The sequence below is a fragment of the Macaca mulatta genome, chromosome 4 (assembly GCF_049350105.2).
Source record: "Macaca mulatta isolate MMU2019108-1 chromosome 4, T2T-MMU8v2.0, whole genome shotgun sequence".
NCBI lineage: Eukaryota > Metazoa > Chordata > Mammalia > Primates > Cercopithecidae > Macaca > Macaca mulatta.
Window position 1 is genome coordinate 106,898,994 of NC_133409.1, and position 27,525 is coordinate 106,926,518.

The 27,525-nt window shown below is 40.3% G+C and overlaps 1 protein-coding gene and 1 long non-coding RNA gene across 2 annotated transcripts in view; one reads left to right on the top strand and one right to left on the bottom strand.

The window, feature by feature from the left end:
• IRAK1BP1 (interleukin 1 receptor associated kinase 1 binding protein 1) overlaps positions 1-11,589 on the bottom strand; it is a 35,073-nt gene extending 23,484 nt beyond the window's left edge. The window contains 1 exon segment of the mRNA NM_001194610.2: positions 11,251-11,589. Coding sequence (NP_001181539.1) covers positions 11,251-11,565 — 315 coding nt within the window. The 5' untranslated portion in view covers positions 11,566-11,589.
• Positions 11,590-11,642: 53 nt separating this feature from the next.
• The window catches only part of LOC106998005 (uncharacterized), an 80,251-nt gene continuing 64,368 nt past the window's right edge, over positions 11,643-27,525 (top strand). Inside the window, exon 1 of the long non-coding RNA XR_001444333.3 lies at positions 11,643-11,749. This is a non-coding gene — a long non-coding RNA (uncharacterized LOC106998005). The remainder of the gene's footprint in view (positions 11,750-27,525) is intronic.

Below are 27,525 nucleotides of genomic sequence, written 5' to 3' on the forward strand. Positions count from 1 at the left end.
TCTTTGTGGCATTCTCTGTATTTCCTGAATTTGAATGTTAGCCTGCCTTGCTAGGTTGGGGAAGTTCTCCTGGATAATATCCTGCAGAGTGTTTTCCAACTTGGTTCCATTCTCCCCGTCACCTTCAGGTACACCAATCAGACATAGTCTAATGTTAGCCATTCGTCTAATCTCTTTTCAAGGTCTTTAGCTTCATTGCGATGGGTTCGAACATCCTCCTTTAGCTCAGAGAAATTTGGTATTACCGATTGTCTGAAGACTTCTTGTCTCAACTTGTTAAAGTCATTCTCTGTCTAGCTTTGTTCCGTTGCTGGCGAGGAGCTGCATTCCTTTGGAGGAGAAGAGGTGCTCTGATTTTTAGAATTTTCAGTTTTTCTGCTCTGGTTTCTCCCCATCTTTGTGGTTTTATCTACCTTTGGTCTTTGATGATGGTGATGTACAGATGGGGTTTTGGTGTGGATGTCCTTTCTGTATGTTAATTTTCCTTCTAACAGTCAGGACCCTCAGCTGCAGGTCTGTTGGAGTTTGCTGGAGGTCTACTCTAGACCTGTTTGCCTGGGTATCACCAGCGGAGGCTGCAGAACAGCAAATATTGCAGAACAGCAAATGTTGCTGCCTGATATTTCCTCTTGAAGCTTCGTCTCAGAGGGGCACCTGGCCATATAAGGTGTCAGTCAGCCCCTACTGGGAGATGCCTCCCAGTTATGCTAATCAGGGGTCAGGGACCCACTTGAGGAGGCAGTCTGTCAGTTCTCAGATCTCAAACTCTGTGCTGAGGGAAGTTTCTTCCCTTAGCACTCTCTTCAAAGCTGTCAGACAGGGATGTTTAAGTCTGTAGAAGTTTCTGCTGCCTTTCAGCTATGCCCTGCCCCCAGAGGTGAAGTCTATAGATGCAGGCAGGTCCCCATGAGGTGCAGTGGGCTCCACTCAGTTTGAGCTTCCCAGCTGCTTTGTTTACCTACTCAAATCTCAGCAATGGTGGACGCTCCTCACCCAGCCTTACTGCTGCCTTGCAGTTCGATCTCAGACTGCTGTGCTAGCAGTGAGCAAGGCTCCATGGGCATGGGACCATCTGAGCCAGGTGCAGGATATAATCTCCTGGTGTGCTGTTTGCTAAAACCGTTGGAAAAGCACAGTATTAGGGTGGGAATGACCCGATTTTCCAGATGCTGTCTGTCCTGGCTTCCCTTCACTAGGAAAGGGAATTCCTTGACCCATTGCGCTTCCCGGGTGAGGTGATGCCTCACCCTGCTTCAGGTCATGCTCCCTGGTCTGCACCCACTGTCTGACAAGCTCCAGTGAGATGAACCTGGTACCTCACTTGGAATGCAGACATCACCAGTCTTCTGCGTCGCTCATGCTGGGAGCTGTAGACTCGAGCTGTTCCTATTCGGCCATCTTGGAACCTATCCCAGCCCAGTGATTTTTAAAGGGAAGTATGTGCAGTCTGAAAGCAACCCATATAAGAAGATAGTTATCTTGCTTCTCAATATAGTAAAATATTTGATAAATTTTGAAATTCTAAATAATATTACAGGGAATGGAGAAATAAAAATTGCCTGTTAACAATCAGACTGAGGTGGTCTAAGCATAACATAAACAGCGTTTCCAAGAGGACATAGAATCTAAGGAAAGTTTTTAACAGAGCCAAAGTTTCTAACAGAAACTAACAGACCTGTAACCACAAAAAATAATTAAAATTCTTTTTCTGCTTGATTGCTGTGCCTTTGGTAAAGGCACACCTAGCCTAACTTTAATCCTCTGGGTTTCCTATGAAAAAAATCAATAAAATAGTCAGTTACCAATCTGTCCCTGCCTGCTTCACTGATCCTTCCCTTGTACTGCTCGGCATACGGCCAAAACCTGTAAGAGGCTCCTCCTGAACACCTGTTTCTGAAACACTCCTAAGGTCCTTTCGGATGCATTCTTCTTTGTTGCATCAAGCTAAGTAAACCTAACTTTGTTTCACTATAGATATATTTCTGATAGTCTGGTTGGTGGTTCCCACACAGAGCATGAGATTTTTTGTTTATCGATAAGGCAGTGGTTCTCCACCAGATGACTTTGCCCTAGGGGACATTGCCAATGCCTGGAGACATTTTTTGTTGTCACAGTTGGGGAAGAAGAGTACACTACTAAGTGGATACACAAGATGATCAAGTGTCCCTGTGAAACTCAAACTGAGGAGGTTCCTGAGACATGGGCCTGCCAGTCTAAAAAGTTGAACAGTTTCAGGTAAAGGAGGACATGGTAGTCACTCCATGGGTGGGGGCCAGGAATGCTCCTAAATATCCTATAATGCACAGGACAGCCCCCAACAAGAAAGAATTATCAAATCCATAATGTTAATACTGCCAAGATTGAGAAAGCCTGCTATAAGGGGCACAAAACTGAAAATTATTGAAATATATCAGCCTAGTCTGCTAAGTTATCTTGATTAAGCTACTGTTTATTTCTAAATACAAAAGGCAGAGTTTTAAGACAAAATGGTCAAGACAGGAATAACTACTTAAGTAATATGGGTGTATTAGTCCATTTTCACACTGTTATAAAGATAATACCTAAGATTGGGTAATTTATAAACAAATGAGGTTTGACTCACAGTTCCACATGGCTGGGGAGGCCTCAGGAAACTTACAATCATGGCAGAAGGCAAAGGGGAAGCAAGGCACGTCTTACATGTTGGCAGGAGAGAGAGAGAGAGAGTGATAAAGTGTCACACTTTAAATCATCAGCTCTCATGAGAAGTCCCTCACTCTTACAAGGACAGCATGGAGGAAACTGCCCCCATAGTTCAATTACCTCCCATCAGATTCCTCCCTCAACACATAGGGATTACAATTCTAGATGAAATTTGGGTGGGGACACAGAGCCAAACTATATCAATAGGGAAGCACAAATCATGATGATAACAATCTCAATAGCCATAAAAATTATTTTCATAGGAATCAAAAAGAGTAAACAAGAAGAAAACCCTAAAACTTCAAAAAGTCTTTTAAAATCTTTTGGTAAAACATCCCATCTATTCAATATATATATTTTTAATTTTATTTATTTATTTTAGATTCAGGAGGTACATGTGCATGTTTGTTACACGTGTACATTGAGTGATGCTGAGGTGTGGGGTACAACTGATCCCATTGCCCAAGTAGGGAACATAGTACCTGGTTACTTTTTTAACCACTTCTGTGCTCCTTCCCCACTTTTGGAGTTCCCAGTGTTTATTGTTCTTATCTTTGTGTCCATGGGTACCCAATGTTTACTTCTCACTTTTAAGTGAGAACATGTGGTTTTCTATTTCTGCACTAGGGTAGGATAATGGCTTCAAGCCTTATCCATATTGCTGCAAAGTACATGAGTTTTTTCCTTTTTATGGCTACATAGTATTCCACTGTGTATAAGTATCACATTTTCTTTAATCCATTGTTGATGGGCACCTGGGTTGATTCCATGTATTTGCTATTGTGAATAGTGCTGCAATAAACATACAAGTGAATGTGTCTTTTTTGGTAGAACAATTTATTTACCTTTGGGTATATGCCCAGCAAAGAGACTGCCTGGTTGAATGGTAATTTTATTTCTAGTTCTTTGAGAAATCTCCAAACTGCCTTTCACAGTGGCAGAACTAATTTACATTTCCACCAAGAGTGTAAGCACTCCTCTTTCTCTACAATCTTGCCAGTATCTGTTATTTTTTGACTTTTTGATAAAAGCCATTCTTACTAGTGTGAGATGGTATTTCACTGTGGTTTGGATTTGCATCTCTCCAATGATTAGTGATGTTGAGCCTTTTTTCATATGTTTGTTAGCTGCTTGTACGGCTTCTTTTGAGAAGTGTCTACTCATTTCCTTCGCCTACTTTTTCATGAGATTGTTTTTTGTTCCTGCTGATTTATTCCTTATAGGCTTCTGGACATTAGACCTTTGTCAGATGCATAGTTTGCAAATATTTTCTCCCATTCGATAGTGTTTCTGTTTACTCTGTTGATAGTTTCATTTCCTGTGCAGAAGCTCTTTAGTTTAATTAAGTCCCATTTGTCTATTTTTTATTTTGTTGCATTTGCTTTCGGGGTCTTCAGGATAAATTCTTTGCCTAGGTCAATGTCTAGAAGAGTATTTCCTAGAAAACCAAAAAACTTTACAGAAAAACACAGCATTTAAATAAATGGACTGGGACACAACACTGTAAAATCAGCCATTATCCTGAAATTAATTCATAAACTTAATGCAAAATATAAATAGAAATTTTATTTGTTGTATAGAAATTTTCTACCCTCTGGAATTTCTGACTATAATTCCATGCTGTCACTTAAAATGTCCCTCTGTTCCTTGCAGACAGGGAATTTTTTCAGAAGAGTAATGAGGGGAGAACTTGCCCTACAAATGTTTTATGAAGATAATAATTTAAACAGAGTCGTACTGACACAGGACCATAACAAGGATCAAATGAACTAATTAATTCTGTAACTAATACAAGAACATTTGAAGATTACAAATAGCAATAACCAGTAACATTTCAAAGCAGTAGGTAAAACAAGGAATACGGAATCCTCATATCATACATACTTCCCCTACTCCCTCTGAGCAGTAACTATGTGATTCAGGTAAGCCATAACAGGTCTAAACTATTTAGGATGATCACATCTGATTTACTACAGGATTAGGTTAAAAAATGGACAGAAATCCGAATCTAAACTAATTGGTCTGGCATTTCTCTGGCCACAAAAATAAGCTTAGGTTGTCTATTTAGAGTAAACTGTAGTATTTTTAAAAATAAATGTGGTTGCAGGAAACAAAGACTATTATTTTTCTTTTTAAGCTACAGTATAAGATGCAAGGCTTGGGAATGTTGCAGCCATTTTAGTATCACGCAGGAAGATGAAGGTAAAGCCAAGAGAACTACATCAAAGTATGCAGAGCCTTGACAATGAAAGCCCATATTACAACTTGACTTTTCAATTATGTAAAGCCAGGTTCTTGCATGTGTAGTAAGGGAAAGACAGACTTCAGTAAATGGTGTCAGTACAGTTACTTACCTATGTCAAGAGAAAATAAAACCCTTATCCTTATGCCAAAGTAAATTCCAAGCACAGCACACATATCTAATGTACTACAAAGGTTCCTTAAGAGACCAGGAAATATTAGTTAATAGTTCTATAAGGCTAGGTGTGGTGGCTCATGCCTGGCATTCCAGTGCTTCAGGAGGGCAAGGTGGGAGGATTGATTGAGGCCAGGAGTTTGAGACCAGCCTGGACAACACAGTAAGACCCTGTCTCTACAAAAAATTAAAAAAAAATAGCTGGGCATGGAGGTGTGTGCCTGTAGTCCGAGCTATTTGGGAGGCTGAGGTGGGAGGACAGCTTGAGTCCTGCAGTTTTAGGCTGCAGTGAACAATGATACTATCACCCTACTCCATACTGGGCAACAGAGTGAGACTTTGTGTTTAAAAAAAAAAAAAAAAAGTTATATAGCTTTATGCTTGAGAAGAACCCAACACACCCAATAAACATTATATACAAAGGTAGAAAAAATACAGAAAAAAATTAATGACTTTGGCTAAACAAAACTTTAAGATTTTGAATGTTCAATACTATAAACTAAGTTATACAGCAAATAAAAAACTGAGAAAAATTTTTGCAATATATGACAGGTTATTTACAATCTTTTTTTTTTTTTTTTTTTTGAGACAGAGTTTCACTCTGTTGCCCAGGCTGGAGTGCAGTGGCGTGATCTCAGCTCACTGCCACCTCTGCCTCCTGGGCTCAAGTGATTCTCCTGCCTCAGCCTCCTGAGTAGCTGAGATACAGGTGCCCACCACCATGACTGGCTAATTTTTATATTTTTAGTAGAAACAGGGATTCTTGTTAGCCAGGCTGGCCTTGAACTCCTGACCTCACGTAATCTGCCTGCCTCAGTCTCCCGAAGTGCTGGGATTACAGGTCTGAGCCATCGTGCCTGGCCAGGTTATTTATAATCTTAATTTTAAGGTTCTTATAAATGTAGTAAGGTAAGGACAATATAAAAATGGGCAAAATATTGTGAACTAGAAATTTGTATTTTAAAAGTTTAAGTTCAAATGATAAAGAAAAAAGAAATGACAGTATCAATTTTTGGACTACTAAGTTTGCAAAATTACAGAAGAAAATAATGCCTACTATGCCAAGTGAAGGTATAAATGTATATTTTTAGAGTACAATTTTTCATAAGCCTTCAAATATACATAATCCAGGAATTAATGTCCAAAGAATATTACTAGTTGAGGATCCCTAATCCGAAAAACCAAAATGTTCCAAAATCTTAAACTTTTTGAGTGCCAACATGACACTCAAAGGAAACTGGAGCATTTTGAATTTTGGATTTCCAGATTACAAATATTCCACTGGTACATATAAAATACAAATATTCCCAGATCCACAACTTCCGAAATCCAAAACATTTCCGGTAAAGCATTTTGGATGGGATGTTCAACCTGTAATTACGGACATGTGTAAATATGTAGCTTACAAGGACATTCATGTTGTGACCATTTTTAAAAATGAAAAACTTTATCCAATGTCTATGTTCAATTTGTTGCCACTACTTCTTAATTTGGATGCCCCTAGAAACAGATCCTAAGACAAAAATTTGCATACAGTTAATTTTGAAGGTGATCCCAAAAAACACCATTAACAGAGTGGGATGCAAGACAGATAAGGAAAGAAAGGCACTAAAGGATGTGTTGTCAAGCAAATTACCACTGTGGTCAACTCAAATTTAATCCTGCAGAGAAACTCTAGGAACCAGGGTGGAACATATACCTCAGAATTATCCTACCCCAAGGGGTGAAGATGCTGAGGTCTCTTTCCATTCATTTCCCTCAGTCATTCTAGTTCCACATTAGCCTTCAGATGAAGGCTGGTGGGGCTTGGGGAGAGGACTTTAATTCCCTGGCATTACACTCTGGCCCCCTTTGCAGACAGAGTGGATTCTGGCACCCAGGGAAAGCTTTCAGGCAAAGAATTTACAAATGTTGTTGGAAGCTGGGCCTGCATGCACACAAATGTGAAATGCCAAAGGATGTAAGCAGTGGTATCAATAGCATCAGCAACATCTTCCCTACCTAACACCTCAATTACCCACTGTCAAGAGAATAAAGAAGCAACACCCTGTAGTGGTTAAGAGCATGGACCCTAAGGTTAAAATTCTGCCACTTCTTGGCTATGACCATGGGCAAGCAACCTGCCAATAATCACCCTGGTCCTCGGAGTTCTCATCTATAAACAGCCTTATCCTCATGTCCCAATCACCTCCTAGAAGCCTCCTCCAAATGCCATCATACTTGGGATTAGGTTTCAACATACAAACATTTAGTCCATTGCAAGAACTATATGACTTGATATGTCATGATACAAGGTAAGTTCTCTTCTGCTGCTCCTGTGGAATACCTCCTACTGGGTGTCAGGGTGGCTGAGGCGGTCTGTTGTGAAGCAAAAAGGAGAAAAGGGGTCTCTTTTTTGGCTGCACTCTGTTAGAGGAATCTTACAGTAGTTTTGCTCATACTGCAATGGGTTAAAGGGGTTAAACACTCCCTTCAGCATTTACTCCTAGTCCTCTCTTGCACTAGAACTTACATATGCATCCTGAATGACAGAAACACTTTTGTGAAGGGAGGACCAGACATTGTGAGGTCATTTTATGCCTATAGTAGGAGAAAGGAGAAAATAAAAGGGAAGCAGAGATATCAGGGTAATTCTTGGAAGCATTCACTATATACCAAATCTACTAGCTCCTTGATCTTGGATGCCCAGCTTCCAGGACTGTAAGATATAAATTTCTGTTGTTTACAAGCTACCCAGTCTATGGTTTTTCATTACAGCAGACCAAACAAACTAAGACAATATTAAGTGTTGTTTAAAAATGAACAATGGGCCAGGTGCAGTGGCTCATGCCTGTAATCCCAGCACTTTGGGAGGCCGAGGCAGGGGATCAGTTGAGGTCAGGAGTTCGAGACCAGTCTGGCCAACTTGGTGAAACCCCATCTCTACTAAAAATACAAAAATTAACCAGGTGTGGTGGAAGGCACTTGTAATCCTAGCTACTCGGGAGGCTGAGGCAGAAGAATCGCTTGAATCTGGGAGGTGGAGGTTGCAGTGAGCCTAGACCGCCTCCATTGTACTCCAGTATGGGCGACAAGAGTGAAAGTCCATCTCAAAAAAAAAAAAAAAAACAAAGACAAAAACAAAAATGAACAATGAAAAGAAAGGCTTAATGTTTGTTGGTTGAATGAGTAAATACTGCTTAAAACTTTAAAGGCCGGGCGCGGTGGCTCACGCCTGTAATCCCAGCACTTTGGGAGGCCGAGGCAGGCGGATCACAAGGTCAGGAGATCGAGACCACGGTGAAACCCCGTCTCCACTAAAAATACAAAAAATTAGCCGGGCGCGGTTGTGGGCGCCTGTAGTCCCAGCTACTCGGGAGGCTGAGGCAGGAGAATGGCGTGAACCCGGGAGGCGGAGCTTGCAGTGAGCCGAGATCGCGCCACTGCACTCCAGCCTGGGCGACAGAGTGAGAGTCCGTCTCAAAAAAAAAAAAAACAAAAAAAACAAAAACTTTAAAACACTTTTCAATGAAAACCACATAGCTGAATAATTTGTTCATTTATTGTTTCATTGTTTCTTTTATTCATTCAGAAGGTATCTTCTGAGTAAACATTATGTGAAGTGTATGGACCGTAACTCATACAGGCAAAAAAAGAACAAATGGTCTTGGCTCTGGAGAAGTTTAGAATATGGAGGAGAGACAAGTAAATTAAGAATTATGATACGGGATAAGTTTTTATTACAAGTATAGGGAGTGAAGTGTTGTATGGCAGGGATTAGTGTTATATTAGGAAAGGAATGCCAAGAAGGTGAATTTGGGCTGATTTTTTTTTTTTTTTTTTTTTTTTTTGAGACAGGGTCTTATTCCATAGCTCAGGCTGGAGCTAATTCTTAAAGAAAAATACAATAGAGGGGAGGAAGATATGATAGGAAATGAGGATAGACAGTCAGGCTGTTTTGGCTTTTTTTTTTTTTGAGATGGAGTTTCACTCTTATTGCCCAGGCTGGAGTGCAATGGTGCGATCTCAGCTCACTGCAACCTCCGCCTCGCAGGTTCCAGCAATTCTGCCTCAGTCTCACAAGTAACTGGGATTACAGGCATGCACCACCATGCCCGGCTAATTCTGGTATTTTTAGTAGAGACGGGGTTTTGCCACGTTGGTCAGGCTGGTCTTGAACTCCTGACCTCAGGTGATGTACCCTTCTTGGCCTCCCAAAGTGCTGGGATTACAGGCATGAGCCACCTTCAGCTCTATCTTTTAAGCAAAGGAGTTTGGATTATGAGGAGCCCTTTAAGCAGGGAAGTGATGTTTATAAAACTTACAGCTCAGAATTCTAAAGTTTAAAATGAATAAGGACTTTGTGAAGACCCATAATTCATCCTAATAATATAAACGATATTTTGTATTCTCTCCTGAACAAATTATCTACATGACTTCTTTCATCAATTAGCAGAGATAACTGCGAGGTTACTGTCCTTCTCATGTATTGAATTGAACACTGAATCTTAATATAATTACTCTAAGTTGGACTTAGTAATTTATTTACTTACTTATTTATTTGAGAGAGTCTCTTTCTGTCGCCCAAACTGGAGTGCAGTGGTGCCATCTCGGCTCACTGAAACCTTCACCTCACGGGTTCAAGAGATTCTCCTGCCTCAGTCACCCTAGTAGCTGAGATTACAGGAGTGTGCCACCATGCCCAGCTGATTTTTGTATTTTTACTAGAGATGGGGTTTTGCCATGTTGACCAGGCTGGTCTTGAACTCCTGGCCTCAAGTGATCCACCTGACTTGGCCTCCCAAAGTATTGGCATTACAGGCATGAGCCACCATGCCCAGCCTATGTTGTTTTATAGAGTCATGTGAGCTCCATTTTTATTTTATGTAAATAACTTAAAAACTTGTTATCTTATTCAACTATGGCACTGGTAGCAGTTTTTAAAATGATTTTTCTACATATTAAACCCACTTTACTCACATTATTTATAGTTATTTGTATTTTTCTAAATTGTAAAATCGTTTGAAGAAATCTTGTCCAAATGACTTTGTAATAACTCATATGTTTGTATTATAAAGGCAATGCAAATATCTTTTCTTGTTAAAAATAAGTACTTGCTTTTTCGGGGTATGGCATTTCTTGCAATAGACTGGAAGTAACAATGTCTGCACTTTTACCAACTTAATGTTATCCTGGATAAGTCACATCTGTGGCCTTTGGGGTCCTACTCTGTAAAATGAGAAAACTGAAATAGTTCATCTCTATGATTTCTAATTTTCTTTCATTCTAATTATCAGCAGAATTGGAAGCAACTTACATTCTGGTTTCAGGAATACATGAGTTCAAATATTGCCCTACCTAAAGTTCACAGCATTGTTTAACCTCTTTAAATTTGGAAAACGGGGATATTAAAACACGCCTAACAGTGCTATTGTGTGGATTAAATGATGGTTTCAATCTTTTTTTCTTTCCTTAGGAGTAGGCTTAAGGTAAGATTTGCTTAGTGATTTGTCTCATGGACATCTCCGTTAAAAGTATTTCATGTATGTGGTATCCACAATACTGGCTTGACTTTTTCTTTTAAGTTAAACCTAAGAAGGCCGGAGAAATTTTGGGGAAATCATTACAAAATGAAAATCATTATAAAATGAAAATGGACGCAACTTCTTCCCCACTCCCCAACGTTACTGTTTGCGGAACATATTCAAGAACCATTCCATGCAAAGTTTTACATGATCGGAAGGAAGCAGGTCGTGCTCTTCACTTGCCAATTCCATGGTGCAGAATAAAAACAAAACAAAACAAAATATTTAGTGTCCAGCACTCCACTTGGGCAAATATTTACAACTAACATTTCAAGTTTTACCATTTCATCACTTCAAATTTAAAACAAAATTACTGAAGCAAATATCGCCTGATAAAAACCTACCCAATTTGCATTCTTTCATTTTTAATTTGCCTGAGGCCAATAATTACCTTCGTCTAGGAGAAGAATGGTTCAAATATTCACTCTGCCAGGTCCAGGCGTTCCGGAGTACCTTTGCGACAAAGACGTCCTAAACGCTCCAGACCCTCCACATTTCCCTTCCCTCTAGAGCCGGCCGTGGGGCCCGACCATCTGCCAACCCTTTTGTGTCGTCCGGCTCGCATTTCCTCCCCCGCGGAGATCTCACCTGCACGCCCTGCTGCTGGAGGCTCTGCGTGATGTAATCTAGACGGCGACAAACGCTCTTTTTGGCCTCGGCTGCCGCCTCCTTGGTGCTGCTCACTCGCATCACCACTTGCGCCCGGTCCGGGCCCCCAGACACTTCTGAGGTTCCGCTTACGTGCACCTCACGGGTAGCAGTTTGGGCTTGTGTTGAGGAAAGCGGGTGGCGGAGGCCGGGTAGCGTCTCTCCGCCTGAGACCAGGTTGTTCGCCGGGCCCCTGTCAGCCCAGGGAACCAGTTCCACGAACACCCGGGTCGGAGGGGTCTTTTGTAGAGACATAGCAATAGCAGCTCGGTTTCCATAGTAACTACCGGCAGACGGCGGCCGAAGGGGCCAATGCGCGCCAGGGCTTTCCTGTGCACGGCGCAAAGTATGCCGGGATGGCTGTGGAGGCCGCGGAGTTTGTGGCGGGCGCAAGCTACGCCTTGTTGATCTTGCCGCATCTTTACTAGGTGTCGGCTGAGTGAGTAGCTACGGTTTTTAACATATTTACCTTACGGCCTTCAAAAAATGTTAGCGGGCTTTCTCTGTGGCCTCCTCAGTGAGCCCTGGCCTTTCTCGCAACTCCTTGGCGTCCCACCCGCGTCTCTGTACCTCAGAGGAAGAAGAGTAGCGAGGCCGAGCGGGTGGTTTTAGATTTCTCTGTGATTGCACCCAGCCGTGTCTTTTCTGACTTTACCGTCCCCGCTTGGGGTACAGCTTTTGAGACTCCCTCGGCCACATTTTTGTGGTTCGTGAGAAGTTTCAGTTGAGGTGAACTTTTTGCCACTGTGATCTTGGACAGTTTATGATTCTTCGTATCTCAGTTTCATCTTCTCTAAAGCAGCGTTGATAATATTTTTGTATTATTAATATATATTGTATTCGAATATATAATATATTAATAATATTATCAAACCAATGTTGACAATATTTTTCACATTTGCTATGTGCTTATAAGGTGCCCATTGTATGTAGAGTGTGTTGCATATGGAAAGCAGAGTGAACATAATGGATGTCTGTAAAAATAGCTATGGCTTTGGCATCATTTTCATGTCTCCCCATTTTTTTCTAAAATCCTTGGAATGGTTCGGTCCTTGAATTCGGACAGGAGAGATTTAGGTGGTATCAAAGCACATCCAACATGGACATTGCTGGGCGTGTACAACTTGGAGTTTCTCTGTACCCTTTTCTTGAGAGAACCTTTAGAACACAACCCTCAACTTCCCATCTTCTGGATTCTCTTCCTAGCACTAAGCAATGATCTTTGTAAAAATAGCCCCACTGGCTTATACCTCTTTACTGTCTGAATTTTATTAAGAGAATTGAGGGGGAAAAAAGAATTTTGAATAACTGGTTTTAGAAGGATAAGAACTATTGTTTTAAAAGGAGCCTGAAAAAGCTGACAGTCCTCTTGTAGTTTCTAAACCATTGTTTTTTCTGTTCTTTTCGATTAGTATAATGCAACTAAATCAAATGGTACCCCCTCCTTTAATTAGGCTCATCACTGGATTAACATAATTTTGTGTATATTCATCCTGTTCGCTGAACACAATTTTAATTTAAAAACTAACGTTAAGAGCTTTCCCTCATAGTCTTTTATGATTTAAGACACCCAAAATAATGTTTCTTAAACTTGCTGGAAAATTATTTTTCCGTTACGATAAATGTGGAAGAATATAGCCTCCAAAATAAATTACTGAATGAATGAATGTCATAAACAAAAAGCAACAGGAGTTAAAGTGTATTTAGTATACGATAAAAGATTTCATATCAGTGGAAAATGATTACATGGTACAGGGATAATTGTAAGCTCTCTCTCTCTCTCTCTCTCTCTCTCTCTCTCTATATATATATATATATATATTTTTTTTTTTTTTTGAGGGGGAGTCTCGTTCTGTCACCCAGGCTGGAGTGCAGTGGTGCGATCTCGGCTCACTGCAAGCTCCGCCTCCCGGGTTCACGCCATGCTCCTGCCTCAGCATCCCCAGTAGCTGGGACTACAGGCACCAGCCACCACGCCCAGCTAATTTTTTTGTATTTTTAGTAAAGACGGGGTTTCACCGTGTTAACCAGGATGGTCTCAATCTCCTGACCTCGTGATCCGCCCACCTCGGCCTCCCAAAATGCTGGGATTACAGGCATGGGCGACCACGCGCGACCCATTGTAAGCTATATTTTTAAAAAATGTATACCTTACATCATACATTGAAAATGATAAATGAGACCAAAAAGAAAAATAACTGGAAGAACCTATATATAAATATAAATATTCTGGGGGATGAGAAGGCTGGCCTTAATCATAATTTCATGTGCAGCAACCATAAAGGAAAAGTTTGAAAAATTGGACTTTCCAAAAAAAATCAGTTATATAAAGCAAAATGAAAACAAAGGTGGGGGGGCAAATAAATTGGGAAAAATGTTTGTTAATGTTTATTGTGTATAAAGGGCTAGGAGTCTTAATGCCTAGAGAGCTGTTATTAGAAGAAAGAAACGTGTCAAAAGAAAAATAATGAACACTGAGGCAAACTGCATTAGATTGCATTAGATTGCCATTGCCATAACAAAAGTCTTTAAGCTTCAAAGACTTTGGAGCTTACACAGCACAAATTTGTTTTCTTATAGTTCTGGGGCCTAGAAGTCCAAGATTTCGGTGTCAGCAGGTTTGGTATCTCCCAAGGCCTTTCTCTTTGGCTTGCAGATGGCTACTTTCTTGCCGTGTCCTCACATAGCCTTGCGTCTGTGCACATTACCCTGATGTCTCTTTCTAGAGCCTCACCTTTATGACTTCCATTAAACCTTAATTACCTCCTTAAAAACCCTATTCCAAATACAGTCACATTGAAGTTAGCACTCCAACATATGAATTTTGGGGGATACAAGTAAGTCCACAATACAGACCAAGAAAGCAGAAATGTTAATAGTCTGTAGGATGAAAAAAAAAAAGTTTATCTTCCCCAGTAGTTTAAGAAATGCAAATGTAACTGCAGTGTAATGTCTGTTTTTGAACTATCATTTTGGCAAGTAATAAAGTCCATGAGAATAGAGAAGAAATAGATAATACTGGATTTTGAAAGAAGAATGAATTAATTCTTTGTGACAGAACTATAAATCAATAGTATATGAAAGAGAAGGATAAGCCTAAACTGACTTAGGTTTTCAGCTGGGATGATTGGGAGAATGAATGAAGAGGATAGAGCTATTTGTTCAGATCATACTAGCTCAATTCTCTCTCAGAGTCAAGGCTGAGCCCCTAGCAACTGTTTTGAATAAGGTGACTACCAAGTTGATTGGACTAAGAATAGGTACCTAATTCCGGTTGAATCTGTTGGAATTTTTCACACGAGAATCTGTATTTATTTTTTTTTCTTTTTTTTTTTAATTATACTTTAAGTTCTAGGGTACATGGGCAAGACGTGCAGGTTTGTTACATATGTATACATGTGCCATGTTGGTGTGCTGCACCCATTAACTCGTCATTTACATAAGGTATATCTCCTAATGCTATCCCTCCCCCTCCACACCGACAATAGGACCCGGTGTGTGATGATCCCCTTCCTGTGTCCAAGTGATCTCATTGTTCAGTTCCCACCTATGAGTGAGAACATGCGGTGTTTGGTTGTCTTTTCTTGTGATAGTTGGCTGAGAATGATGGTTTCCAGCTGCATCCATGTCCCTACAAAGGACACAAACTCATCCTTTTTTGTGGCTGCATAGTACTCCATGGTGTATATGTGCCACATTTTCTTAATCCAGCCTGTCACTGATGGACATTTGGGTTGATTCTAAGTCTTTGCTATTGTGAATAGTGCCACAATAAACATACGTGTGCATATGTCTTTATAGCAGCATGACTTATAATCCTTTGGGTATATCCCCAGTAATGGGATGGCTGGGTCAAATGGTATTTCTAGTTCTAGATCCTTGAGGAATCGCCACACTGTTTTCCACAATGGTTGAACTAGTTTACAATCTCACCAACAGTGTAAAAGTGTTCCTATTTCTCCACATCCTCTCCAGCACCTGTTTCTTGATTTTTTTAAATGATTGCCATTCTAACTGGTGTGAGATGGTATCTCATTGTGGTTTTGATTTGCATTTCTCTAATGGTGAGTGATGATGAGCATTTTTTCATGTGTCTGCGGGCTGTATGAATGTCTTCTTTTCAGAAGTGTCTCTTCATATCCTTTGCCCACTTTTTGATGGGGTTGTTTGTTTTTTTCTTGTAAATTTGATTGAGTTCTTTATAGGTTCTGGATATTAGCCCTTTGTCAGATGAGTAGATTGCAAAATTTTTCTCCCATTCTGTAGGTTGCCCGTTCACTCTGATGGTAGTTTCTTTTGCTGTGCAGAAGCTCTTTAGTTTAATGAGATCCCATTTGTCAATTTTGGCTTTTGTTGCCGTTGCTTTTGGTGTTTTAGACATGAAGTCTTTGCCCATGCCTATGTCCTGAATGGTATCACCTGGGTTTTCTTCTAGGTTTTTATGGTTTTAGGTCTAACATTTAAGTCTCTAATCCATCTTGAATTAATTTTCATATAAGGAGTAAGGAAAAGATCCAGTTTCAGCTTTCTACTTATGGCTAGCCAGTTTTCCCAGCACCATTTATTAAATAGGGAATCCTTTCTCCATTTCTTGTTTTTGTCAAGTTTGTCAAATATCAGATGGCTGTAGATGTGTGGTATTATTTCTGAGGGCTCTGTTATGTTCCATAGGTCTATATCTCTGTTTTGGTACCAGTACCAGCTATTTTGGTTACTGTAGCCTTGTAGTATAGTTTGAAGTCAGGTAGCATGATACCTCCAGCTTTGTTCTTTTGGCTTAGGATTGTCTTGGAGATGCGGGCTCTTTTTTGGTTCCATATGAACTTTAAAGCAGTTTTTTCCAATTCCGTGAAGAAAGTCATTGGTAGCTTAATGGGGATGGCATTGAATCTATAAATTACCTTGGGCAGTATGGCCATTTTCACAATATTGATTCTTCCTATCCATGAGCATGGTATGTTCTTCCATTTGTTTGTGTCCTCTTTTATTTCACTGAGCAGTGCTTTGTAGTTCTCCTTGAAGAGGTCCTTTACATCCCTTGTAAGTTGGATTCCTAGGTATTTTATTTTCTTTGAAGCTATTGTGAATGGGAATTCGTTCATGTTTTGGCTCTCTGTTTTTCTGTTACTGGTGTATAAGAATGCTTGTGATTTTTGCACATTGATTTTGTATCCTGAGACTTTGTTGAAGTTGCTCATTAGCTTAAGGAGATTTTGGCTGAGACAATGGGGTTTTCTAAATATACAATCATGTCATCTGCAAACAGGGACAATTTGACTTCCTCTTTTCCTAACTGAATACCCTTGATATCTTTCTCTTGCCTGATTGCCCTAGCCAGAACTTCCAACACTATGTTGAATAGGAGTGGTGAGAGAGGGCATACCTGTCTTGTGCCAGTTTTCAAAGGGAATGCTTCCAGTTTTTGCCCATTCAGTATGATATTGGCTGTGGGTTTGTCGTAAATAGCTCTTATTATTTTGAGATACGTTCCATCAATACCGAATTTATTGAGAGTTTTTAGCATGAAGGTCTGTTGAATTTTGTCAAGGCCTTTTCTGCATCTATTGAGATAATCATGTGGTTTTTGTCTTTGGTTCTGTTTATATGCTGGATTATGTTTATTGATTTGCATATGTTGAACCAGCCTTGCATCCCAGGGATAAAGCCCACTTGATCATGGTGGATAAGCTTTTTGATGTGCTGCTGGATTCGGTTTGCCAGTATTTTATTGAAGATTTTTGTATCGATGTTCATCAGGGATATTGGTCTGAAATCCTTTTTTTAGTTGTTGTGTCTCTGTCAGGCTTTGATATCAGGATGATGTTGGCCTCGTAAAATGAATTAGGGAGGATTCCCTTTTTTTCTATTAATTGGAATAGTTTCAGAAGGAATGGTACCAACTCTTCCTTGTACCTCTGGTAGAATATGGCTGTGAATCCATCTGGTCCTGGACTTTTTTTGGTTAGTAGGCTGTTAATTATTGCCTCAATTTCAGAGCCTGCTATTGGTCTATTCAGGGATTCAACTTCTTCCTGCTTTAGTCTTGGGAGAATGTAAGTGTCCAGGAAATTATCCATGTCTTCTAGGTTTTCTAGTTTATTTGCATAGAGGTGTTTATAGTATTCTCTGATGGTAGTTTGTATTTATGTGCAGTCAGTGGTGATATCCCCTTTATCATTTTTTATTGCATCTATTTGATTATTCTCTCTTTTCTTCTTTATTAGTCTTGCTAGCGGTCTATCAATTTTGTTGATCTTTTCAAAAAACCAGTTCCTGGATTCATTGATTTCTTGGAGGGTTTTTGTGTCTCTATCTCCTTCAGTTCTGCTCTGATCTTAGTTATTTCTTGCCTTCTGCTAGCTTTTCAATGTGTTTGCTCTTGCTTCTCTAGTTCTTTTAATTGTGATGTTAGGGTGTCAATTTTAGACCTTTCCTGCTTTCTCTTGTGTGCGTTTAGTGCTATAAATTTCCCTCTACACACTGCTTTAAATGTGTCCCAGAGAATCTGATATGTTGTATCTTTGTTCTCATTGGTTTCAAGGAACATCTTTATTTCTGCCTTCATTTTTTTATGTACCCAGTTGTCATTCAGGAGCAGGTCATTCAGTTTCCATGTAGTTGAGCAGTTTTTACTGCATTTCTTAATCCTAAGTTCTAGTTTGATTGCACTGTGGTCTGAGAGACAGTTTGTTATAATTTCTGCTCTTGTACATTTGCTGAGGAGTGCTTTACTTCCAATTATGTGGTCAATTTTGGAATAAGTGTGATGTGGTGCTGAGAAGAATGTATATTCTGTTGATTTGGGGTGGAGAGTTCTGTAGATGTCTATTAGGTCTGCTTGGTGCAGAGATGAGTTCAATTCCTGGATATCCTTGTTAAATTTCTGTCTTGTTGATCTGTCTAATGTTGACAGTGGGGTATTGGAATCTCCTATTATTATTGCATGGGAGTCTAAGTCTCTTTGTAAGTGTCTAAGGACTTGCTTTATGAATCTGGGTGCTTCTGTATTGGGTGCATATATATTTAGGATAGTTAGCTCTTTCTGATGAATTGATCCTTTTACCATTTTTTAATGCCTTTCTTTGTCTCTTTTGATCTTTGATGGTTTAAAGTCTGTTTTATCAGAGACTAGTATTGCAACCCCTGCTTTTTTGTGTGTTCCATTTGCTTGGTAAATCTTCCTCCATCCCTTTATTTTGAGCCTATATGTGTCTCTGCACATGAGATGGGTCTCCTGAATACAGCAGACTGATGGGTCTTGACTCTCTATCCAGTTTGCCAGTCTGTGTCTTTTAATTGGACCATGTAGTCCATTTACATTTAAGATTAATATTGTTATGTGGGAACTTGTTCCTGTCAGTATGATATTAGCTGGTTATTTTGCTCGCTAGTTGATGCAGTGTCTTCCTAGCATTGATGGACTTTACATTTTGACATGTTTTTGCAATGGCTGGTACCTATTGTTTCTTTCCATGTTTAGTGCTTCCTTCAGGATCTTTTGTAGGGCAGGCCTGCCTGCCACCACCTACCTGGTGGTGACAAAATCTCTAAACATTGCTTGTCTGTAACGGATTTTATTTCTCCTTCACTTATGAAACTTAGTTTGGCTGGATACGAAATTCTGGGTTGACAATTCTTTTCTTTTAGGATGTCGAATATGGGCCCCCACTGTCTTCTGGCTTGGAAAGTTTCTGCCAAGAGATCTGCTGTTAGTCTGATGGGCTTCCCTTTGTGTGTAAGCCGACCTTTCTCTCTGGCTGCCCTTAAGATGTTTTCCTTCATTTCAACTTTGGTGAATATGACAATTTTGTGTCTTGGAGTTGCTCTTCTCGAGTAGTATCTTTGTGGCGTTCACTATATTCCTGAATTTGAATGTTGGCCTGCCTTACAAGGTTGGGGAAGTTCTCCTGGATGATATCCTGAAGAGTGTTTTCCAACTTGGTTCCATTTTCCCCGTCAGTTTCAGGCACACCAATCAGATGTAGATTTGCTCTTTTCAGTTAATCCCATATTTCTTGGAGGCTTTGTTCATTTCTTTTTACTCTTTTTTCTCTACACTTATCTTCTCGCTTCATTTCATTCATTTGATCTTCAGTCGCTGATACTTTCTTCCAGTTGATTGAGTTGGTTACTGAAGCTTGTGCATTTGTCACGTAGTTCTCATGTTATGGTTTTCATCTCCATCAGTTCTTTTAAGGTCTTCTCTGCATTGATTATTCTAGTTATCTATTCATCCATCCTTTTTTTCAAGATTTTTAGTTTCTTTGCGCTGGTTATGTAGTTCCTTCTTTAGCTCTGAGAAGTTTGATCAACTGAAGGCTTCTTCTCTCAACTCGTCAAAGTCATTCTCTGTCCAGCTTTGTTCTGTTGCTGGCGATGAGCTGCGTTCCTTTGGAGGGGGAGATGTGCTCTGATTTTTTGAATTTCCAGCTTTTCTGCACTGCTTTTTCCCCATCTTTGTGGTTTTATCTGCCTTTGGTATTTGATGATGGTGACGTACTGATGGGGTTTTGGTATAGGTGTCCTTTCTGTTCGTTAGTTTTCCTTCTAAAAATCAGGGCCCCCTGCTGTAGGTCTGTTGGAGTTTGCTTGAGGTCCACTCCAGACCCTGTTTGCCTGGGTATCAGCAGCAGAGGCTGCAGAAGATAGAATATTTCTGAACAGCGAGTGTACCTGTCTGATTCTTGCTCTGGAAGCTTTGTCTCAGGGGTGTACCCCGTCATGTGAGGTGTGAGGTGTCTGTCTGTACCTAGTGGGGGATGTCTCCCAGTTAGACTACTCAGGGGTCAGGGACCCACTTGAGCAGGCAGTCTGTCCGTTCTCAGATCTCAACGTCCGTGCTGGGAGATCAGTGGGAGATCAGAGCTCCCTGTAGAGCTCTCTTCAAAGCTGTCAGACAGTGACATTTACCTCTGCCGAGGTTTCTGCTGCTTTTTGTTTAGCTATGCCCTGTCCCCAGAGGAGGAGTGTACAGAGGCAGGCCGGTCTCCTTGAGCTGTGGTGGGCTCCACCCAATTTGAGCTTCCTGGCGGCTTTGTTTACCTACTTAAGCCTCAGCAATGGCAGGTGCTCCTCCCCCAGCCTCGCTGCCGCCTTGCAGTTTGATCTCAGACTGCTGTGCTAGTAATGAGGGAGGCTCCGTGGGCGTGGGACCCTCTGGGCCAGGTGTGGGAAATAATCTCCTGGTGTGCCGTTTGCTAAGACACCTGGTAAAGCGCAGTATTAGGGTGGGAGTTACCCGATTTTCCAGGTGTTGTGTGTCTCAATTTCTTTTGGCTAGGAAAAGTAATTCCCTTCCCCCTTGTGCTTCCCAGGTGAGGCGATGCTTTGCCCTGCTTCAGCTCTTGCTGGTTGGGCTGCATCCGTGGACCAGTGCCAACTGTCCGACACGCCCCAGTGAGATGAACCTGGTACCTCAGTTGAAAACGCAGAAATCACCCGTCTTCTGTGTTGCTCACACTGTGAGCTGGAGGCTGGAGCTGTTCCTATTCAGCCATCTTTGAGAATCTATATTTACACCAAATTTTTAAAATTTGGTGTCTTAAGTGGCAGGGCTGTAACATACACTCATATATATTTATATAAAACCTTGGGAAATATGGATTGGCCATTTTTCCACTAGAGAAATAGAAAAAGTGTAGAGATGTGGTGGGGAGAAAGAGAGAATGATACTTTCCAAAATGATGAGATGGAATAATAGCGCAGATGCAATTCTAGTCTCTTTTTTAAGAATTTTTTCTTTGGCCTGGTTTCATTCCTGCCCTGGAGTTCTGTAAAATATTCCTGTATCCTTATAAAATTCCCACTTCTTTTTTTCTTGCATAAATAACTTGACTAAGTTTTATGTTATCTTAAAACCAAGACTGATAAGAATAAATGAGAAAGAGAATTTAAAGCTGACTTTTATACCTTTCAGCCTTAAGGAATTTATAGAACTTCACACAAAGTGGATCTCTAGGTGCATTGCTCAAAGCTTCACCTTTTGGGGAAATTTTCCTTCTACACTGTTATTCAAAGACTTTACAAGTGATGTTATCACACAGCTGCTTCTCATTTTTTACTGGCATCTGCATACCAAGCCAGCCTATCCATAATCTCGCCATAAAAGCTCAGGTTTTTTCCTCCTCCTTCAACTGGCCATAGAGTAATCCCTATGTAACCGTTGGTGTGAGGTGAGGGAGGTGTTTTGGTGCAAACTTGGTGGGTTGCATGGGCATCTGAGCTGCTTGCTCATGCAGCTTGCTCATACCCTCTGGTGCTTGTGTCTCAGATGTGCCATTATCTTTTTATCTATTTCTGGTGGGGTATCTGACTTTGAGTTGAAGTCTCTGACAGTACCCAGCTTATGGTGGGCGATTTCAAATATCTCAAAAATTAAAATCCCAACTGTCAGAAGAGAATGGAATAATACATTCTAAATGCTGAGGGGGGAAAAAAACTAACCTAGCAGTGTGTATTAAGGTCCTTGGCTTGTTCAAAAAGATGTCAGAGGTACTAAAATCACTTTAGACTTTACTATACTTTATAATTAAATACTTATGGAAAATATATTGGTAAATGAAGAAGCCAAAAGAAAAAGAAAAAAGGCTCAAAGCGGTAAGGGAAAGATTGATAGTACAATGTTGTAGAACCAAAGTTTGTATAATTGTCAAAAAGAGGTGATCTATATGTCATGATACAGGTCAAAAACTTGAAGATGAAGACATGCCTATTGAATGTAATATTTAGCAGATTTTTAGTGACCTTTCAAAGAAATGTTTTATGGTTAACCAGATGGCAAAGGGTTAAGGAAGAGTGATTGGGAAAAGGAGAAAGAGATAAATATTTGTTAATATTGTCTATAGTGAGTTTTATTTAAGTCATTGGATTCAGACCTTCCAGAAATGAAGTGAGATATTATCCTATTTTATCTCACAAATACCCCCAGACACTGGGTATAGCTTTCCTTCTAGCCTTTTATTTTATTTCCAGGTTGGTTTCTTGCTTTCTTAGTAGGTTGCAGATGTTTATCTTCTGGTACCTTAAATGATACAGGTAGAATAGGATGCTGTGTGGACTATAGGGATTTTTGCCAGTCAGCTTTATATATTTGTCTCCACTGCCCTCCTTACACAGGGTTCTATTCTCATGATTACATCTTCACTTTGAAGGTTACAACTTAGTCCAGATAAAGTACTCTCAAGTATATCTCTGATCTCTGAGTGAAAATAAACTTCAATCAGCCAATCCACTGTATCATTTTGTTGTTAGACTGAGCTACCCTATATTTTGCTGTTAGATTTCATACCACCTGATTCCGTGTACATCCTTGACTGACCTCTTGGACACCTCAAATTTCCAAAAAGGTTATGGTTTAAATGTGTTTTCACTTTGCTCATTTTTGCCATAATTCGTTTCACATCACTGTTTTTCTTTTGTATTATCTGGCTTATTATTCTTGGTTTTCACACATTTAGCTGCATAATGTAACTACTTAACATTTTAGTTGGTTATGTGAAGCACCGAATGCTTTGTTTAATTAGGGAAGAAGTAATATTTTGTAAATGAAGCTATGGTAGTAATAGTAACAATTATTAGTTGTAATTATATCTTAACTAATTTACACTGTATCCAAGAGAGTAAGAAATGTTTGACAGTTCTTTTCAGATTTAAGCTGTGAAACTCTCACTTTGGTAAAGACTGCTTCTTCTTGATGTCTCTCCTTGAAAGCGGTGGATTAGAGGTAGCTTTGCCTACAGATATTTTAATCTTCAAAAAGTATTTCATTCCAAATTTTAATAGTGTCAAAGCTAACAGGATATTGCAGATACATAAATTAATTAGTTAGGAAATCTTAATTTCTTGATATTTTATGTAGAATAAATAGTCAAGTTTATAGCATCCTGGCAAAATTGTAACAAATAAGAGAAGACTGCTTACATAAATTCTGTGTTCATGAATACTATATTAGATGTTTGTAAAGAGTTATCGTAACTGTAATTCTCTAAGCATGCAGAGGGAAATGAAATCTTGGTTAGATGGTTAGTCATTGAAGATCTAACAGGGCACAGAGATATAGATGATAAATAAATTAGCAAAATTTTCAAAGAAAAAAGTTGTACAAAAAATTGACAAAGGGAAGATCCTGTAATAAAGAAAACATTGAATTTAGAAACTAGAGACGCATAGTCTTATTTTACAGATGAACACACTAGAACCTAGAAAAAATTTTCAAGTCATGTGCCCCAGGTTACCAGCAGAGGCAGTCTAATACTCTTTCCACTCTGTCCTGCTGCCTCCCAGTGATCACTGATTATTTGCACTACATACAGAGCCTATTGCTGCTGGCAAAGCTCTTTCTCAAAACAAATAAAAAAATCTACTTCACCTCTAGCCTTTTTTGATTCTTACAACACTGCTCTTCTTGTTCTACTTCCTTCTCTCTGGTCACATCTTTCCTCTATGTTTCACTGGCGTCTCTTCTTCTCCCTCTAAATTTTTTTTTTTTTTTTTTTTTTTTTTTGAGATGGAATCTCGCTTTGTTGCCCAGGCTGGAGTGCAGTGGCACAATCTCGGCTCACTGCAACCTCTGCCTCATGAGTTCAAACGATTCTCTTGCTTCAGCCTCCCAAGTAGCTGGGACTATGCCTGACTGATTTTTGTATTTTTAGTAGAGACCAGATTTCATTATGTTGGCCAGGCTGGTTTCGAACTCCTGACCTCATAATCTGCCTGCCTCGCCCTCCCAAAGTGCTGGGATTACAGGTGTGAGCTACCGTGCCTGGCCTCTCCCTCTGAATTTATAGCTACTTTCATGGATTCAGTTTTCACCTCTACTGGCTCAATTTTCTTATTTGTAATATGAGAGAATTTAAGTTGCTTCTTTTTAATTCTAAAAGCTGAGTAAAGTTTAATACAAAATGATGAATGTTATAAAAGTCTTATTTTAAAAACCAGTTGTCTGACTAGAACACCTTACCAAAGAAGTTATACATATGGCAAGTAAACATATAAAAATATATTCAATATCCTATGTCATTAGAGAATTGTAAATTAAAATAACAAGATAACAATACACACCTGTTAAAATGATCAAACTCCAAAACGCTAACAACTCCAAATACTGGTGAGTATGTGGAGCAAAAAGACCACTCATTTATTGCTGGTAGGAATGCAACATAGTACAGCCACTTTGGAAGACAGTTTGGCAGTGTCTTACAAAATTAAACTTGTTTTTACATGAGATCCAGCAGTTGTACCCTTAGGTACAATGCAGAAACTGTGGGCCAGGCATGGTGGCTCAAGCTTGTAATCCCAGCACTTTGAGGCTGAGGTGGGCAGATCACCTGAGGTCAGGAATTCGAGACCAGCCTGGCCAACATGGCAAAACCCTGTCTCTACTAAAAATACAAAAATAGCTGTGCATGGTGATGGGTGCCTGTAATCCCAGCTACTCAGGAAGCTTAGGCAGGAGAATTGCTTGAACCCAGGAGGCGGAGGTTGCAGTGAGCCAAGATCACGTCACTACACTCCAGCTGGGTGACAGAGACTCTGTCTCAAACAAACAAAAAAAAAACCCCATAAAAAACACCTGTGGACTTCAGGTGATAATAATGTGTTAATATAGGTTCATTGATTGTAGCAAATATACACTTGTGGTGCAGCATATTGATAAGGGGGGTTATATCTGTGTGTGGAGGTAGGGAAGGCAGATATGGAAACTCTCTGTACTTTGTGCTTGCTTTTGCTGTGAACCTAAAATTGATCTAAAAAGTAAAGTTTAGACTGGGTGTGGTGGCTGACATCTGTAATCCCAGCACTTTGGGAGGCCTAGGCGGGTGGATCACATGAGGTCAGGGGTTTGAGACTAGCCTGGGCAACATGGTGAAACTCCATCTCTACTAAAAATATAAAAATTAGCTAGGCGTGGCGGTGCATCGTTTGGGTGATCAGACCCAACGATGGGGGCGTGGGGGCGATGAAGTCTGGTGGTCAAAAGATTGAGAAAAAGACAGTTTGAGAAGTAAAGTGGGACCAGGGGGCCATCACAATTGTGGAGGCTGCAAAGGCCCTGAGCTCTGGGAGCCCACACTATTTATTGGTAATCCAACCAAGAAACAGGTGATGAGAATGTGGGGGTCAAAAGGGCAGGCACATAATCTACAGCTGTGACAGTTTAGCATTTATATGGAACATTTTCTGCTACTTGAGATAATGGGAATACAATCGATCTAGGAGCCTGAGAGGGCTAGAAGCAAGGAGCCAGCAAGTCTAGACACATTCCAGAGGACATTATATCAGACATGCAAGCCCTGCCTCAGTTTTTTCCCCAACACTCAGCTTTTCCCCAATATGCCCCCCTTCTCTTTTTTGTAAAAGAGAAGTTATCATTATTACTGTCATTACTAACTATCATTATTACTAGCATAAAAAGTGACCTCTTTTAATTGAGCAAGGCAATTGCAGGCTGTGCAGCCCTTAATTGTGGGCTGGTGATCCAGCTTGTTTTTCTTAGCCCTTATTCAAACTGGAGCTGCTCTGGTTTGAATGCTTCACACATATCTCTCCTTTCCCTTTTACAAGAGGACTCTTAATCCTAGGGGTTGCAGAAGGATGAAGGTCCATGTTCTGTAATTTCTTCATGCTGAATAGGGGTGATGATATTTCTGCCTAACTACTAAGGTCTCTTGTATTCAGGGTAGAGAGGAGCTGAGTCAGAAAGCATTGGTCCATTAAACATTGTGACTCTGGTCGGTCTTCGTTCTATCTTCGCATTCAGATTCACCTGGCTCATGGCTCATACTGGGGGAGCCCAGTCCAAGGTTGGGATCCATGGGTCCCTCCAGTCTCCCGTTCCATGGTCGTACACATCTTGAGGGCATCCACATGGTTCATTCATCTCCTGCAAAAACACAAGCATACCCTTACCCCCACCTTAGTAAATCTACTGAAACAGAAGCAAAAATTTTTGTGGCTGTAGCCAGGAGGCCACTGATAATGAGAAACAGGCCCCTTTTAACACAAGGCACAGGGAAAGCAAATTGAGGCTTTTCAAACCTTCAATTCATACTGTACAGGTGGGTGCACTAGATGCTGTGGCTCATGGTAGATCTTCAGATGTTTGGTGGGCACCCACACTGGCACCTGATTGTCACCTGGTGAGACACAAGGAAATCCTCTTCCCCATATAATTATCTTTCCTTTTTCACAGCTCCCTGCATATGCATCCCTCTATCACATATCCTGTCCATCCCCTTTACCTTCCTTCTGTCTTGTCAGGCATCGTTCCGCTGCAGCCATGGGTTGAATTACAGCATTAACAGCCCTTAAATCTGTTAACATTCTCCATTTCCCTGATTTTTTCATGTTGACAAATACAGGAGAATTCCAAGGGGAGAAAGTAGGTTCTATATGACCCTTTTGCAAATGTTCCTGCACCAGCTCATTTAAAGCCTCAGTTTTTCCTGTTTCAGCAGCCATTGGTCCACCCAAACTGGTTTGGCAGTTAGCCAAACAAGAGGAATGGAAGCTGGAGGCTCAACAATGGTTGCTCCTAAAAATGACACCCCAATCTGGTCCAATCTGTTTGTCCTTTCAATTCTAAAGGTTCTGATTGGGCATATTTATTTTTTTCCTAGTCCTTTTCCCAGGCAATATCCCATATTTCTCATTACTACTATATTGATCCATAGGAATAGATATTTCAGCATCACATTGTTGCAATAAGTCTCTGCCCCATAAATTGACAGGAATAGGTGTAGTGATAGGCTCAATTGTCCCTTCCTGATCATCCGGCCCTTGACATGGTAAAATCAAGGAACTTTGAAAAACTTCCGAGGCAACTCCTACTCCAATAATACGAATGGATGCCTTTTGCTTAGGCCAATATCAGGGCCATTGATTTATAGTAATAATAGAGACATCAGCTCCAGTATCTACTAGCCCTTCAGAATCTTTTCCCTGAATAGTTACTGTGCAAATAGCTCTTTTGTCAGACATTTGATTAAACCAATATACAGCCTTTCCTGTTGGATTAGTACTACCAAAGCCTCCTATTCTCTTCACTGTGCTGCTTCCTAGTTTTATGTAAGGTAACAGCAACAACTGAACAATTCTTTCTCCTGGGGAAGCAGACCACGGAGTTGAGGAACTAATAACTAATTGAATTTCTCCAGTATAATCAGAATCAATTATTCCCGTATGCACAGTGACACCTTTCAAATTTAGACTAGACTT